The following is a 17,733-nucleotide window of genomic DNA, read 5'->3' on the forward strand; positions in this document are numbered from 1 at the left end:
CAGGCATCACACAGCTATCGTTTGTGTGTTCCTCTTTTTGATGTTGAAAATCGAAGACTTTTTGCAAAAGGGCATCATTAACTTCTTATTAATTCCATAACACAAAAACAATCCTTATACAACAGTTGCTCTGTAACTTTAAATTACAGAACTAGCTTGGTATTTAATGAGAGGTTTAGCACAGCGGGGCATCTGTTAAATTAAGTTGTGCCTTCACATCACAGTGGGGAAACAGGTGTATATTGGTTTAGAATTATGGAAATGTTGACTAATTCTTAAGCTTGTAATCAAACGGACGGCACCCTGCAATATTTTCTTCCAAGAAATCTGCATTAATCATTTACACCCCTCCCTTTTTACTTTGTGTCCATTATAAAGGGAAAAGACACAAATCAAAGGTTTATCTAATGTGTTTTGATGTTGACTTTGCCAGTAGTGAATTTTGAGATGAACAGGACAAAAAAGAATATAATTTCAGGTATGCTTGCAACAGACCCAAATGGTGACACATATTCTGTAAACCAGTCACTTAAATCTATAACATCATATCACCAACTATTAGCATATTATGATTCCACCCACTTATGGCGACCACAATTGCAGCTTATCTTAGGAACATAAAAACAATTGCATTGGGTCATCAACTCGATTACAATCAGGTAGAGATATAATCATATACAGCACTTGTTGGTTATCTTCAGCATGAATTGTATGGGTAAGCTACAGGTTAAACATTAGTTTGGGTAATGGTGAGAATTAAAAGTGAAATGCATTTCATAATCAGCTTTTACATTGCAATAAAAACTGAAGGCATGCTCTTTAGAGTTTATTCATCATATCCAACATATGATATGCATACACTACTATTTCTAATTATAAATATTGGGTCAGGAATGTAGATCTTATGCATTAACTATTTTGCTTGCAAAAATTCACAATGGCAGAACATTGGCCTCAGGCTGTAAAGCTTAGATGAACATTGGGAACAGATATGGTTGAATGTTTCAAACCTAATGAGGTGTCTGAATGTCACCGAGAGATCAGTTGGATTTACTGTATCTGGGATGACAATATGGATCTGGGTCCCTATGGTGACATATAAATACTGTTTAGCAGCTAAAGACATGTCCATTGGGTATCTCTGTAAAGAATTTAGTTTAAGATATATCCTTAAGGTAAATTAGGAAGATGATGAAAATGGAAAACTAGTTATCAATACAATATATTATGTATGGATTATGCATAAAACGTAATGTTATGATTACAAAAAGAAAACCGCAGACTAAACTATATACTCATGCAGGTAGACAATCAAGTCGTTTAATAGAAAAAAAACAAAAAACAAAAGCCATTATAATCACACTATTAAGTAAAAAGAATACATTGCAAATTCTTTTGGCAAATTTGATATTATGTCTGTCACTAAACAATTGATTAGACAATTGCATCTCTGATGGATTATCATTGAAAAAAACAGGCTGGATGCAAAACCTGAAAGTAAACTACTTCATTCTAGAAGCTACCTATCAGTCGCTACTATGTTCAATGCTTCTGAAATCAGAAACAAGAATCAAAAAGAATTTTCAAGTTAGCTAGTTAGCTCTGTTCTGAAAAGGTTATTCTATTTATTTAAATTATAAATACTTCACAGCCAAGACTTATTAAGACTTGGAATGTGATTTAGATATTTAATTTTTAGTTTTTCCTAACATCTTTATATTGGATTATTGCTGCAGAAATTTTTTTTTTTTGAAAATTACATTATCAAATATAGTGGTTTATGCAATCAGTCTATTGTATTAAGCAACTATTGTATAGTATTGGAATATAATAAAATGTTTCATACATGTACACATTCACTATGAGTAAATAATGTGCACCACTAATACAACCATTCTTAAAGAATATTAATACTGTTCTTATGTTTTATGTACTTTATATAATGTATAGTAATGGACTGCACTGCACTGCATATTTCAGACATGATATTACTGTTTTTTAAAAACACACAAAACTACTGAAATATGTTACATTAAACTTATGTAAGATATACGATGTACAAAAAACAATAGAAGAACAACCAAATTTTATTTTTAGAATATAATTAAAGTGGACCTGAATATAAAAAGTTTAAAATGTGCCCAAGCAGTAACCAGAAAATATACCTTTGCAAGTGTGTCTAAGTACAGTACTTCTGTGCCTATGATCTCATAGTTGTATATCTGTAGTGTGAGATCTCAGGCACTGATAGCTCTGACTAATAGTCTTTTTGAAAACTGAAGGGAGATCTGGTGATGCCTCTGCTATAATGCTCACATTTACCCTTCCTGGCTTGCTTCTACCAAGAAGGTCCTCTTTATACAATGCAGTAATAAGTCAGTAATAGGGAAAAAGGTCAGCCGAAGGCAGACATGGGCAACACTGGTGACTAATCATTTCTCTTGCTTTTTGGGCACAGTTTCTAGGGTTCATTTCTTCTTTAAATATGAATCAGTTATATCTCATTCTAGGAATTAGTAGAAATTATACGGACTTTTACCACAATAATTTGATGTCACCATATCAATTTCAATAAGCAAAGTCAATTTTGGATGATAAGGAAAAAATGCAGCTCTAGTCATCATGAATCCTGACCCAGCCTTAATTTTTATATACCGCTTTCTAAATGGAAGAAAAAAACTTGGTTCACATTTAATGTAAACACTGAAATAAAATTGGGAACAGAAACAGTAACAGCAAGCCTTATTTCTATTTGAAACAATAAGTCAGGAAAAAAAATATTTGAAATAACAGTGCAGTGTTGGTCCAAATTGTGATAATCAAAAGGTCATCAGTTACTGTTGTGATTTCTGAGCCCCCAGCTGCTATACTAATGAGCATGTTGCATAAACTAAATACATGGGAACATGCCAGTGTAGAACTTTTGCGGACATTTACTGAAAATAGGATGAAAATAATTAATAAAAAAATGCTGTCTGTGATATTTTGCTGTGAATGTGCTTGGGAGCGTAAGAAGCAGATTTGTATAAATATGCGTTTCCTATATTTGTTTAGTGATTCACCCTGTGGCCACTGCTCTGAAGTATTTGCCTTCTAAGAATGGTGTTTATGGAGCAATAGGATTAAAGCGGATTTGTTGTCTTTGTGTTGTCCTAATTACAATGCAAGGTTTTATTTCACTGGTAGTCCAGTACACCTTACTCACAATTACCCAGTCTAATAATATCTAGATGACAAGAACAGCTTGCATGTTCATTCAATAGAATAACTTAATAATTTTAATACATCTGGTTTTCAACCTCAGACTGTTCACAAAAAGATGTGAATTTGTTTTTACATTCATTTATCAATATCATTGCTATTTGAATTGAAATAGTTTAGGATCCAGGTGCTTTTGCAATGCTTGGTCTCAGCAGGATTGCTAGATCCTATTTCAAGATCCACCTCAAGCCTGTTATAAAACCAGCCAAGCAACAAAAATAGTCCATAAGAACATCTGCTTACCTGTGTCTGTGTTTTGTTTTTGTGATTCTTTGTTGGGAAGAACATAACTCAAGTCTCATCAGATTTTGACCCAGTATAAGCCTTTAGCGGTTTTCTTTGGTGTTGGGGGCAGTTTGATGTCAGGCCTGCATGCCCTTGTGCAGACACTAGCATCACAGGACAAAGTGATTATACAGTGGTGTATCAATTCATTGTAAGCCCTTAATCATAATTCAGAGGTGTAGAGGTCAGGGGAGTTCAAGAATTTAGGGGAAGGTTAACAGGTACAATTTGAGATGGAAGTTTGGTAGTTATGGGCCTACATTGTGGGTTGATTAGGTTAGAAGTCTGAATGTTAAGTACTCCCAAAAGGTTTCTATTAAATTTTTATTTAATCATCCTTAACCAAAGGATATTCCCTGGCCACATTCTTTGGTTACTGCAGGTCATGGTCCTAATTGCTATCATCCAGGTAATAAGCACAAAGCTACAGGGCAGGCTCATTCATTTCAAAATAGAACGGATAGATTCAGCTATGCTTAACTTACTCCCAACATTTAAATCTCTTGGCCAAAGCCAACACAATGGCCACCTGGGGTTTTGGTACTTTTCTCCCTGCAAAGCAAACATGGGTTGCACATCAGTGATAATCAACCACTTCAGTGCTGAGTGCTGATTTTTAATTTGTAAGTAAATTTGATATATAGAGACAAAAAACACTTGTATTGTACTTAGAGTAGCAAGTACACAATTACCTATTTAAAATGCTGCCCACTATGCATTATATTCAAAAACCGTAAGCATTTGAATTTGGTTTATAGTGTAAATCATAACAATTCAGTCTATGGTGAACTATGCAAAATGAAGGCCCTTTATATTTTTATGCTTGCAATGTGCTCAGTGGCAAGGATATGAGTAGCAGAAGTGGTCTCAAAAGCACTCAAAAAAGTTAGAGTTGAGAGATAGCAGACCTGACCAGTTGATCTAGATCAGTGATTTTTAACCACAGTGCCGCGGCACATTAGTGTGCTGTGAGAGATCTTCAGGTGTACCGTGGGAAATTATCCAATTTCAGTTAATTGGTCCGAAAATTATTATTTATTTACTGCAAATAATTTGTCTTCATTTGTCTATACTAGTGATGTATAGTGATAGGCAGAACAAAGAAATACTCTTCCACTAAATGGCAGCAGGTAGCCTATTAACCTGTCTGTGACATTTTTGTTTAGTGGTGTTCTGTGGGATTTTTCGAATGTAAAATATGTGCCGCGACCTAAGAAAGGTTGGGAAATACTGATCTAGAAGATAAGAGTAGTTAGGTAACTGATTGTGCTGGTCATTCTGGTAAGGTACAAGTCCTGGCCTTATTTGTTGGCTGAATCCTGACTATACGATACAGCTCATTACTAAAGGCCAAAATTAATAGTATTGTGTTATGTCTGTCTAATATTGAAGTTGAAACTTGTTTTGTCAAGGCATTCTGGTTGCTATCTGGTTGACTAAACTCAGTCTCTGGCCCCCACAAACTTTTCCTTGATGGCCGCCAGGAAAATAAAAAAGGATTCAATAGGTATATGTTTATGCAGTTATCAGACTAGAGAATAATGAAAATAATGTTTTTAATGTTGGATTTTGTAAAAGGAACAACTTAAAAAAAATCAATAATACAAACAAGGCCACTCACAGTAGCTTTCAGACGAGAAATCGGATTGGCAATTTACAGATAGGATACATTTTTTAATTTCATAAAACATTGCTGACAAAATGCATTGACAAAGTGCATAATGTACATCAAGAATAGCTCTGAAAATGGGGAATGATCACATATGGCAAACACCGAGGCAGTGAGCCTGGTTTAGAAGGATATCAGCTGGAAATTAAGAGGTATTAATGAAAAATGATAATGAATGTCAGAGTCATTATTAGCAATATTTCACTTTTCTAATTATGGAAAAAGCAGATTACATTTACTGAAATCAGTAATGTACGATAATACATCAGCATGATCTCTGGGTGACAGCTTTGGATCAATTATATAAAATATAAGAGTAAAAATTGTCCACAGATTCTACTATATTAACACCTGGTTCCTTAAAATGCACTATATAGGAGCACCTGTGTAACACAATCCTTTATAATGTCTATATTAAGTAACATAGACAGCTAGTCTAGGCTATTATCTGCACAATAACTTACTAATATATATAAGACAATAGGACATTCTCTACTGACATATGTAGCTCTGCCATTGTAACATCTCCACCTGAAAATGTTTTTTGCCTGAGACCTTAGGCTTTAAAATTTCAAGAACCTGACCTGGAAACATTAAGCAAAGTCAGAATTTGTAACGGTATGTGTGACAGCCAGGCAGCAAACATTTTCACTGTTCAATGTCATCTACCATGACAAGCTATGAATTCCGCTTAGTACATATTTACTCTAAGGAAAATCAGCCATTTAACCTCTTTGTTAGTCCTGCCTAAGGGAAGGCACCACAAGGAATCCTGACTATTTAGAAAATCCACATCCCTGTACCCATTTTACCTATTTTTAACTGGTCTTAAGGAAGCTTCAAGTCAATTTTATTTGAGTTTACAGCATAATAATTTATTTAAAGCTCCCTAGCTAGCCATAGGACATTTTATACTGAGCCATACATAAAGAAGAAGCTAAGAGGCCCTGGATTAGGGTAAACGCCCTTTATTATTCTATATATACGCCAAATTTATACCATTACTTGGCCCTACAATCTATAAAATATATCCAAAATACTTCCCTTTCTGTCACCACAGACCTTCAAACTCCTGGTACATGCTCGTATTTCTTTTCTGGCAATACACTAACCAGACCATCTCCTGTCCAAACTGTCATGAATGCTGCAGTTAGATTTATCGCTCCATTCCTCCATAAATCTGCCACCTCTCTCCGCAATTCTTTACACTGGCCTCCAATTACCTAAGAATCAAATCAAAGCTACTGTGCTTTGCTGTTAAGATCACCCACGGTTTGTGCCCCACCTACATTTCCCACACAAATACACCCCTAGTCCCCCTATCTGCTCATCCAATGACCTACTAATAACTTACTCATTTATAACCTCCCATGCACAGCTGGAAGACTTCCCTAGAGTTGCCCCCAATCTCTCATCCTATTAGGCTTGTTCCTACTTTCTGAAAAACACCCTTTATTACTTGTCTACTTGTCTATTTGTCTTATAACCCATAACTCTATAATTAGTCTAAAACTGTAATTATAATAATATTGATACCCTAGATCAAAGCTAACATTTGCAGTCATTGACACATACAGACCCTCATATAACAAGACATATTTTCTGGCTCTGTAAACCACACTGTTTAGAAACGATTACTGAGTCGGTGTTTCTGTGCTGTACAGCACTACAGTATTCCATGCAGCCTACATTTTGTGTGACCTATTCATGGCTTCAAATTTAAAAACAATCTGACATCTACAAAAAATATCCTAACACATAAAAATTCAATCAATATAAGGGAAACCTTTTGAAAGAAAATAACATTTTTGATAGATAGTCAATTTTTCTATACTATTAATGCCCTGACGTAAAATATTGCTATCTATCTTGATTGAAACATTGTTCTGTCATAAAAAGGTATCTAAATCTTTTGGACTTGATGAAAATCCTCAGCTATGTATTGTGCTTTAATGAAAACCTTCCATAGGGATAACATGCAGGCTGCTACTAATGCCTATTTTTAAAGAAAAAATCAAGTGTTTAAAACCTACTGTTTTAAGTTCCAGGTCCTGACTCCTTACCTAGGATAACTTCGAAGTGTTACTGTAAGATATGTGACTTGTTTCATGTCAAGAAGACTGTAACAAAAGAAGGAAGACCCAAAGCAAGCCATACATTGCTGGGAACAGAGCCAAGAACGGTAGCTGGAAGAATTTGCCATAGGGGAAAGATAAGACTTCAGTAAGTAACCACCCCTATCCCAAATTACACCTATTACTGAAATATTAGTTTTGCTTGGACAGTTTTATAAAATTTTAGTTATTTTCAAAAAATCTTCTAAAAGAAACCACTTCACTTTCGCTAAACCTTAATCTTGCAGACAAATTATAACACTATCTGCTACCATAAGGATTTTCTAAAACAAAAAATTATATGTTGCTTCCATGCAATTATAGCATCCAGTGGGTATTCTGTAAACTGTGTGTGTACAGAACATCTAGAAATAGAAGTCTCAGCTTTAGGCGGAAGTCTATTTTCAGGTTTGGTGCAATACTAAAGAGTCTTCACTATGAAAAGTTTGACACATCCGTTTCTTTTACTAGCCCATGTGGATCTCTCGGGTGAATATTAAAAAGGCAGACACTACCACTTAGAAGTAATTTTAATAAAAGTTCAGTGTAGGTCTTACATACTTAAAAAAAACAAAAACAGCATGAAAAAGTTTAAAAAGCTTTGCAGTGTATGTAGGGCATCTGAAGGGGGTTGTTTTTTTCCCTAACAAAACTGGAAATTCACTATATTATTACCTACTACAACATTTTCAACGAACATTTCTGAAGTTATTGTTAAAATAAAAATGTGTCTGCTCTATTTCGTTACTCTTGCCTGGGGTTACTAAGAAGCATGGGGTGCATTCACTGCAAATCTGTCTAGCATACAAGTAAACAACAGCTATGTTTAGTCAGTTGGTGATCTCTTCATGGGGTGATGAGTCCTCTATTTTTTTACAATTTGAGAAATCTAATTCTAAAAATAGCTATATAAAATGAGTAAATGAAATGTGCACACATTGAATTAATTGTGTTATCAAGACAAAGTAAAGCAAAAATTTTGATTCATCTAAGTGACATGGGTATTGATGCATGATTGGATACCTACTTAATAACTTCCCTGGGTTAAGCAATTTGTCAGTAAGCTTTGAGTGACACATATGATATTTTCAAACATTCAGCATCTGGAAACAACCTCAGGGGTTGCAGTACCCAAATTGCACCTAACAAGGTGGGGACTAGATACTAAAAATACACCAGAAGTAGGTAGCACTTAAAACACATTCTGCATTTTTGCTAAACATTCTGATTGCACAGATTCACAAACCCTCTAGTGTTGTTGATCACATTAGACACACTAAAAAAATATCAATACGAGTTGACATTCCCCTGATGCTGTAGCTTAGTACCTGCAGCAGCAGGGGAATGTCTGCTCGTATTGAAATTTTGGTGTTGAAACTAAAGGTGATCTATGTATCAACAAATTAAACATTCATATGATAATCTTCCTTGGAAATATGAGAAAGAATGTGATTAGATTTAGTAGTGTCAGATTGGTACCATGAGTCAGTTGGATTCCAATGGTAATGAGGTGCCTGTTTTTTTTCCATCCCTTCTATCTTTTTACCCTCTGCTCATAAGAAGCCATAATTTTATGGGACCCCAACCCCAGTCATACACATTGGGCTGGATTTACGAGGGGGTGCTGAGAAGTTCCTGGCTTTGCCCCCTTCCAGATGAAATAGAAAAATGAGTGTGGGGGCATATGACACCCTAATATCTTAGTATCTTTTAGTGAGAAGCTGTGATGGCAGAGGCACAAGCAAGTTTCAAGTCGTTGGAGTTACGGGCCGTCATGAAGTTTTTGTTTCTCCAGGGAAAGTCAGCAAAGGACATTCACACTGAGATGTCACAAACACTGGGGGGGAAGTGTCCTTCCTTTCCTGGAGAAACAAAAACTTCATGACGGCCCGTAACTCCAATGACGTGAAATCTGCTTGTGCCTCTACCATCACAGATTCTCACTAAAAGAAAAAACAGTGTTAAGAATCGCAAAGACAGTGATATTTGCACAGGTACATACTAAGATATTAGGCTGTCATATGACCCCACACTCATTTTTCTATTTCATCTGGAAGGGGGCAAAGCCAGGAACTTCTCAGCACCCCCTCGTAGTAAGATTCACCCAGACTGGAGAAGATAGACTGTGGAATTGATCTGGTCCCCAATTGAAAAAAATTACCAGCAGGTGTTTTTTAAGAAATCCAATCCAGGTTTGTTGAATCCCCCAAGTTGTCCCATGATAGTCTATCCTCTCCAGTTTTGGAGAACCCTATTATATCAGGCCCATTGCAAGAGTTGATCAAGAGAAATATGAAATGTAAACGGTTCCTCATTATGTGTCTAAAAAACATCTTCTGAATCACTGAATTAAAATAGAACTATAATTCCACAATGAAAAATTGTGATTAGACATAATAACTGATGTGTGTGATGTTAAGTATCCCGAGACCCAGCATGGGAGTTTGACATTCTGAACCGGCCAATCATGATGGCAGAAGAACCTACACCCGGGAGAGTACAGGATAAAGATGGCAGTCACAAGTGAGTGTAAAGAAAAAATTGCGATCAGAAAGGAAAGTTTATTTTTAGTCTGTCTGTCTTTTGCAATAAATGACCTACCTGGTTGCAATCATTTATTTTGATTGTTCAGTTCTACTTTATGTATGTCCATGGAGAAGAACAGCAATAACGCAAAAGCAGTTTTCACACTACAGCCCATTAGGTTGCCGAGGTCCCCTCACAACTGTGTCAGTTTTAGCAAACGTAATAATAAAACCAATAGGTGTCTTTATGCTATAAGACAGACTGAGCTGATACAATGCAGGATTTACTAAACATTTAATGACGGATGAATAAAGAAGCAAAGAATGGCATATACCGTATGGTTATGCTTCCTCATGTATGCTGCCACCACATGTGAGACCAATATTGTAACGCTGCAGGACTAAGAAAACCTCTCTGTGAATTTTTGTTGTCTAGATGATAATTATTCTCCAAGGGAAAGCATCAGGTTTTAATATCTCAAAGGCTTACTAACCCAATTAATGCAGCTAATGCTAAATTATCCAATTAAATGATACTGTGTATGGCATGAATTCTGAAAGACTGCCACATTTATTTACTAAATGGCTACTGGTCATGATACAAATGAACATGGAAGCTGTGCAGGCACTGCATATTATTATAACTGCACAATGCTAGCCATGTAGTATATTTCTAGAAACACTGCTGATGTCTGCGGTACTTTACAAAGACACCAGTACAATCAGTCCCTGTCCTGAGAATAAACCAATTATTGTTAAAGCTTGAGGCCATTTGTAAGAAGTGACTTGTTAAAGATGGCAAATATATGTCAGAAATCAAATATTTATGCTTTATGTTCAAGGTGATAAATGTTGTTCCTACCATTTCATATTTCCCTTGCTAAGCTAAGCTTGTGTTTATCTGCTATTAGCATAACAATATTTTTATTCTAAAAAACAGGTCACGTGACTTCTTACAAGCTTTATTATTTCAGAATAGCTTATTGTAACCTGGGGTTTCTGAATTATTTGATGCATTTTTATAGGAAATGTCTTGAAAGATAAATTATTTGCATCTTAGAGATCATTCAAGATCATTCATGCAATGCCGTTAATACAATTCTATTGCATCACACTATGTTCCTCTGATATTATTTATCATTGGATAATCAACTCTGGCATCAGCTCCACTATTTACTTGTATTTATAACATGTTTACTGGCCCATAGCACATCATAAATTAAGTGGTGCTATTGTCTTCTTTTGCAGGTATATTATGGATATTATGGTATTTACTGGATCAGCCATATAATGGGCATTTGAGCAGGGTTTTATCCGAAGAAACCCTCAATGACAAATTAAGACTTACATTAATATTATTATTATGATGGGGAGATGGGATTTATGGGACACCAAAGGGTAAGGTCATGCTGGGTGCCCACTAATGACCAAGGTTTGGGAAACATATTGGCAGTACTACAGAAATCTCATACTTTATATTATATGAATTAACTTTTAGGTTTTTTATTGTCACAATATGTTTGGCACTGGTTCCACTTGTGAGTTTCATGATGTACAAACTTTCAAAGCTTTTTTTCTTTAAAAAAATTAGTTCAAAGTGCTTGTTTTTAATAATAATAAGAAAAAAACAGGATTATAACCGTAAGGTGGTAATGTGGTGCCTGTTTCCTAGATAAAGCCTAAAGTACCTTCTATTTACTCTACACAAAGCCATCTGACTGAGACAATTAAGGGATTAGCCCGACACCATCACAGCCCAGTCATTTTGAGCAGTTTACACTTCATCATTTCCCCATTGGTTCTTTAGAAAGAGAGCTATTCCCTAGCAATAAACAGAACAAATAAATGACATTTAATCATGACACAGTGTCAAGGAGAAGAAGAATGTACTCACCCCAGGTAAAGTTTTAATATTGTGCAATGCGTTCTGTGCTTCCAGTGCTGCTTTTCTTGTATAAAACGTTACGAAACAACAACCTGCGGATCAGACACAGAGAGGGATTAGGAAATGCCTGAATATAACATCCAGGTACAGTCTAAATGAAGATAAATGAACTGTATAGTGAAAGAAGGATTTAGGAACTCACTCCAACATGTACAATGGAGTACAAGTATTAATAATGCCAAATGTACTTTCAGTAGAACACAATTTGAATAGTTAATATATTAAAATAACTGACAAACTTCGAGTGATATTTTCTTACAATTCAGGTATATTCCATTTAAAATTAACTTGCATATATTTTAATATTTATGGTGAGGATATTATTACTTAACATGACCTACTTGATGTGCAAATTATTTTTATGTTTAAAGAATGGATTGAAACATTAAAGAACTATGCACTTGAATTATTTGTGAATGTGTTTTAGAGAACAAGGGAATTGTTTTATATATACATTACCAAACAATAGAACATCAAGTAATATCTAGTGGTTCAGGGATATGTTTATTTCCCTAGTGGCTGAACTTGATGTCTTTTTTCAACTATGTCCACGGCTGCTAGACCCCAATACCAGGATCTTTGAATAGACCCCTTATAGTCTTTCTAAATCAGATATCAGTCTTTGGGCATTTACTCTGAGTACCTTGAAGTACATCAGTAGTACTGTTTTATCACCACACTAGTCTACTATTTTATAGATTGGTTGATTACCGGATTAGTGTCAAATACCACCAAACTCCTTGTACATGCTCTTATCTCCCGTCTGGACTACTGTAACATCCTTCTCGCTGGTATTCCACTAACCCGACTCTCTCCTCTACAATCTATTATGAATGCTGCAGCCAGACTCATCCATCCTTCCCTCCGCTCCTCTTCCGCTGCATCTCTTTGTAGTTCTCTCCTTTGGCTTCCATTTTACCTTAGAATCAAATTTAAGCTCCTGTGCTTTGCCTTCAAATCCCTGCACAGGGATTGTCCCACTTACATTTCTGACATGGTTAAAAAAATACTCCCCCTGCCACTCTCTCCGCTCCTCCAATGACCTACTAATGACTTCCTCACTCATAACCTCATCACACGCACGGATACAAGACTTCTCCAGAGCTGCTCAAAACTCATTTTTTCAAACTTGCCTACCCGTCTTCTTCTGTCATTTGAAACCACCACTACTTCCCACCACTACATATCTCCCATCCTATTGTGTGTGAAATTCCCCCACCTACTAGATTGTAAGCTCTTCAGGGCAGGGTCCTCTCCTCCTGTATCACTGTCTGTATTAGTCTGTCATTTGCAATCCCTATTTAATGTACAGCAATGCGTAATATTTTGGCACTATATAAATCCTGTTTAATAATAATAATAATAATAATAATAATAATTTAGCTAAAGTCAAGGTTAATAAAGCTGATGCATGCCTTGCTGTTTTTAAGCAATGTGAAAAATATATATTAGCTACACCTATGGCTAAAGGTTCCTATAGACCAAACAGAAGCCCAATAAAATTAGAACAGATCAGTCATCTCACATCTTTGGTCTAGGTAGATATGGGGGATCTGGACAGTTAGAAAACCTGTTTTAAAAACTATTGTTTCACTAGATGATATAGCAGTAGCAACATATGCTTGTGCTACCCAACATCTTTTCCTAACACCGTATATTACATGTTTGTGTTTATGGAAGGCCCAACCAAAAAGCATGTGAAGGGAGGTGAAAAATGCATGCATGACACAAAGGCTTGCATGTCTGAAAATCGGGTGGACTAGTTTATTTTATTTATTTTAATCATGGCAATAGTACATTGTATAATAATCAGTAACATCTTTCTCTTGGTTAAGCTAGTTTGTTTCCACTGCTTGGCTACGGTCATGCAGCTAGAGTGTTATCAGGGGATAAAAACCTCAAGAATAGTATACAACATTATATACTGCTTGCAATCTAGGCATTTTACATCTAATCATTAGGAAACTCATTAGAAGACTTGCATGTAATCTACTGGTAAAGCAGAAACTCCTCAAAAAAACTCAGCAGGTGACATTTAAGTAACAGTGAAATATGTTGATATAATTCTAGGAAACCATGTGCACCTAAGAAAACACCAAGAAAAACCTTTTCATTGAAGTCGTATATGTTATATTATGCAGCTCAATTAAATGACTCATCAGCACACTGCTCCAGCTAAATACAGTAATCTTTTGCATGAGTGTAATCACAGTGTGATTCTGAGGCTTACATGACATACTAATGTATAACACAATGTCGCACATTTTTTTTCAAACATTTTTTTTTTTTTAACATGAATGATTTATGTAACATAATACTTTTTATTTAATGCACAACTCCGTACATTCACCCAGGTCTACATATTACCTTTTAAGTATATTCAAGTATATTAATTCATCTCAAGAAATCACAATGCAAATTGTTTAATATTATATATGCAATAGCTCTACTTGACAAAAGACCATATATATATATTAATAAATTCTAAATCCAGAGAGCAGTACTCCCACAATGACTAATGACAGTTTACTTAGATGACGTCACACCAGGACCCAATGAGTCCTGGCTGGAATGGGAATATGAACCCTTCTATTGAAAAAGGTGATTAGAGACTTAATATACCTAAGAATAAATCGGTCTGGTTTAGGATGGGGTAACTCTGACTGGTTGCACAGAAAAATTAGCTTCTTTTTATAAAATGGGGTTGGTTGTTTACATAATGCTTGACCCAGTGGCTACACCTCATAGGATACCATTTAGTATATTTTCTAAGATATTAGAATATTGAAAAATTGCATTTGTACAAAAAACTACACTTACAATATGACACTATTGTAAACCCATGCTACATGTTGAACCTACTAGATCTACTACATACATTGGCTTATTTAGTAAACAATTGCAAGAACATCACAAAGTACAATGCATAGCATAAATAGCAAACACAGTTTTAGTTACTTCTTGAAAATAGTTCATGGACTAAGCCTGTTGGCTAGTTTTAGTTGTGTGGTCTTAAGTTCTTTCTTCAGCAAAAAATGCAGCCGTAATAGAAAAGTTATTAATATAGAATTGTAAAATTATTCAAACACCACCAAGAGATCCAAAGCAGCATGTTGCATCTTTAGACAGAACCATTAAAATATTTCTCAATTGGAACTTACAATAAACTATAGTTAGTGAGGCCAATAAGATAAGATGATCAATGGCCAGTCCCTTGGTTTCAGATAGGCCATTACTGGTTTGGATACCATAAAATAAACAAATTATGATACATGAATTATTAGCATAATATGAACAATATGGCTCACACCAACAAACAGAGTGTACATGTGTATAGTGTAAAATCAGACTTTAATATAGATGTGAGTCTTAGTTCATTCCAGGTATGTGGATGAAAAAAACATTCAGTTTTTGCACTATAGGGACTTCATTTAGTGCCTTATTGTGCTTTAATATAGCACATTAGTAAACCCCAGTCATTCAGAGAGTGCTAAACTGTATGCTATTTCATACACCAATTTTTTGTGTAGAATGAAACCTGATGTGAAATATGATATACCAATATGAAATGTCACTTTTGATGTACAATATGTGCAGAAGACAGACTAGATAATATATAACTGCTTCAGTTTTACATGATTCAACTTTTGTCTGCTGCATGGTGCTCAATAAACAAGATTTTCTGCTTCCTGTGATCCTGAAGGTGGAGCTTGTGAGCTGAACGTTATACCTTTCTATATGCGGAGTGTTCATTGTTTATATGGCTTCGAGAACTGACAGAAAGAGGCCAAGCATACAAAGTCATCTGTTTAAATGTAACATTATATGTTAATTCTTGCCTTGTGCACAGTATTATGTGCACTGAAGCTGCTTTTATTTAAAGTAGGCCATGTAAAGGCAACTGCATTTTTGAAAAGATAGAAATGCAAAAGCGTATCATTCTTTTAATCACCAATATAAAATTATAAACAAATAGCACACAATGCATTCTTCATCAAGCAAATCAAAAATGACAATTGCAGATATAGATAGCTGTTAAAACCACACGATTAAAAAAAAAAAATTGCATGCAAAACTGCACACTGGTCTACTATTTTCTAACAAAAAATGGTGATACTCCAATTTTACATAGAAAAAATTTTTTAAGTCTTTGCAGTTAACCAGTTTGGGGCTAACCATAAAAAAAATGTGCCTGGATTTATTCTTCTGATTCCAGCGTGTATAGTTATACTAAATAAGTGTTTGGCTTACACAAGCATGCACACACTACACGTGTATATGTGTGGGAGAAGGGGGCTAGACCTTGTAAAAGTGATCAGGTGGCTCTACAGCTGCCTAGATTACCCCCAATAAAACACCAACAGTGTTCTACCCAGCCCTTATAGCCAGGTGCACACAGCACTTTTCAGTAATAAGCCGACTGTTTTTGGGTCATAACACTGGGGCTGCCACGCCGTACAATTTTATCCCACCTGGCTTAAAAAACTTTCTGGGTTGAACACTGGCCAAGAGTAATCATAGAAAAAAAAATTAAACAAGCTAATGGTCTTAAATACCCTTTATTTACCATTAAATGTGGGACACATTATTTGCAGTTATAGTGCTGATATATATATAAAAAATAAAAGGTATAATTATCTCCAAGATACCATTATATTATAAATACCAGATATGAGACAGTTTACTAAAGTTGAATTGCAAACATGATCAAAAGAATATAGATTTTTTAGTAAACAAATTAACAAGCAGATAAAGGTGCAATACAATCTGGTATAAAATTCTTTAAAAAAAAAAATCTTCCAACTAATATTAAACCCATACAGTTATCTTACCTGTGAAGGTAAACAAAACATTGGGTCTGATACACGTAGCAAGGCTTTCGATTAATTTTATTATAATACATTTTTATTAATTTAAATCAAATTTACCCTTTATTTATTTTATTTGAGAAAAGTTGAAATCATACACTATAGAAAGTACTTTATTCATATTTGGCCTTTCGTTTTGGTAAATCAGACTCAATGTATGACAGAATGTCATTTAATGTGATGGTGATTAAAAAAATAAAACAAACATAATTTTAAAACATTGGGTTTAATTTACTAAAGTGTTTAGGCTGCTTACTCCAAGGGAATTTTAAAGTTTAGTTTAGTCACTTTGCAAGACTAACCAAATCATGTGCAGCGAAATATTAGAAAATAAAAAAAGAAGCTTATTTCAGATGACTGAAATTAGTAGAGCTTCACGTCATTCACTAAGCCAAGTCGAAATTCTCCTTCATATTGATTAATATTTGAATTTATTTTGCTAAGTAAACAGTCTAAACTCAAGTAACTCATTCCAACCCAACACAATATCAACTTTTTAAAATTGATAATCGCTTGAATTTCAGCGCTTTTCTTGGACTAAATTGTTTTATTACAACTTAATTGTGTACCCTTACTGGCACATTTCTTAACTGCTTTATTCACTAATTTCAAAATTTCAAAATTATGTTTTATCTGAAAATGATAGCTACATCTAAGCATTTACTAGTTAATTATTGTCACATGGTATATGACAGGAGATGAAAATTGTACAATTTTGAGCAAATAATGAAAGAGTTAAACAGGTCATGGACCCCCATCCTCAGTGACTATTTCCCCAGTTCCCTTAATTATGAATAATTGCACTAGAGATATTAAAAGGTCCCCTTTTGTATTAACATAGACCAACTCAATTTCATAGTTTAATATACTAAAAATGGAGAATATGAATAAAAAAATTAAAATCAAATTTATTTCACTCATTTAGGTATCATGGGGTCAGTTACAGATCAGTGCATAAGCTGATTAAAATCATTCTGTGCGATGATAAATGCAGTATGCTAATTTCATTCAACAGAATGAAGTTTACTGTATAGCCATACGCTTCGGTACAGAGATTAAATGGGTT

General features: G+C 34.8%; 1 protein-coding gene across 24 annotated transcripts in view; it reads right to left on the minus strand.

Annotated features, from left to right (window-relative positions):
* Positions 1–17,733, minus strand: part of CELF2 (CUGBP Elav-like family member 2) — a 320,093-nt gene that overhangs the window by 94,514 nt on the left and 207,846 nt on the right. For all 24 annotated transcript variants that reach the window (XM_072401811.1, XM_072401815.1, XM_072401817.1 and 21 more), the window contains exon 3: positions 11,749–11,831. In XM_072401811.1, coding sequence (XP_072257912.1) covers positions 11,749–11,831 — 83 coding nt within the window. The remainder of the gene's footprint in view (positions 1–11,748; positions 11,832–17,733) is intronic.

The sequence above is a fragment of the Pyxicephalus adspersus genome, chromosome 2 (genome assembly GCF_032062135.1).
Source record: "Pyxicephalus adspersus chromosome 2, UCB_Pads_2.0, whole genome shotgun sequence".
Taxonomy (NCBI): Eukaryota; Metazoa; Chordata; class Amphibia; order Anura; family Pyxicephalidae; genus Pyxicephalus; species Pyxicephalus adspersus.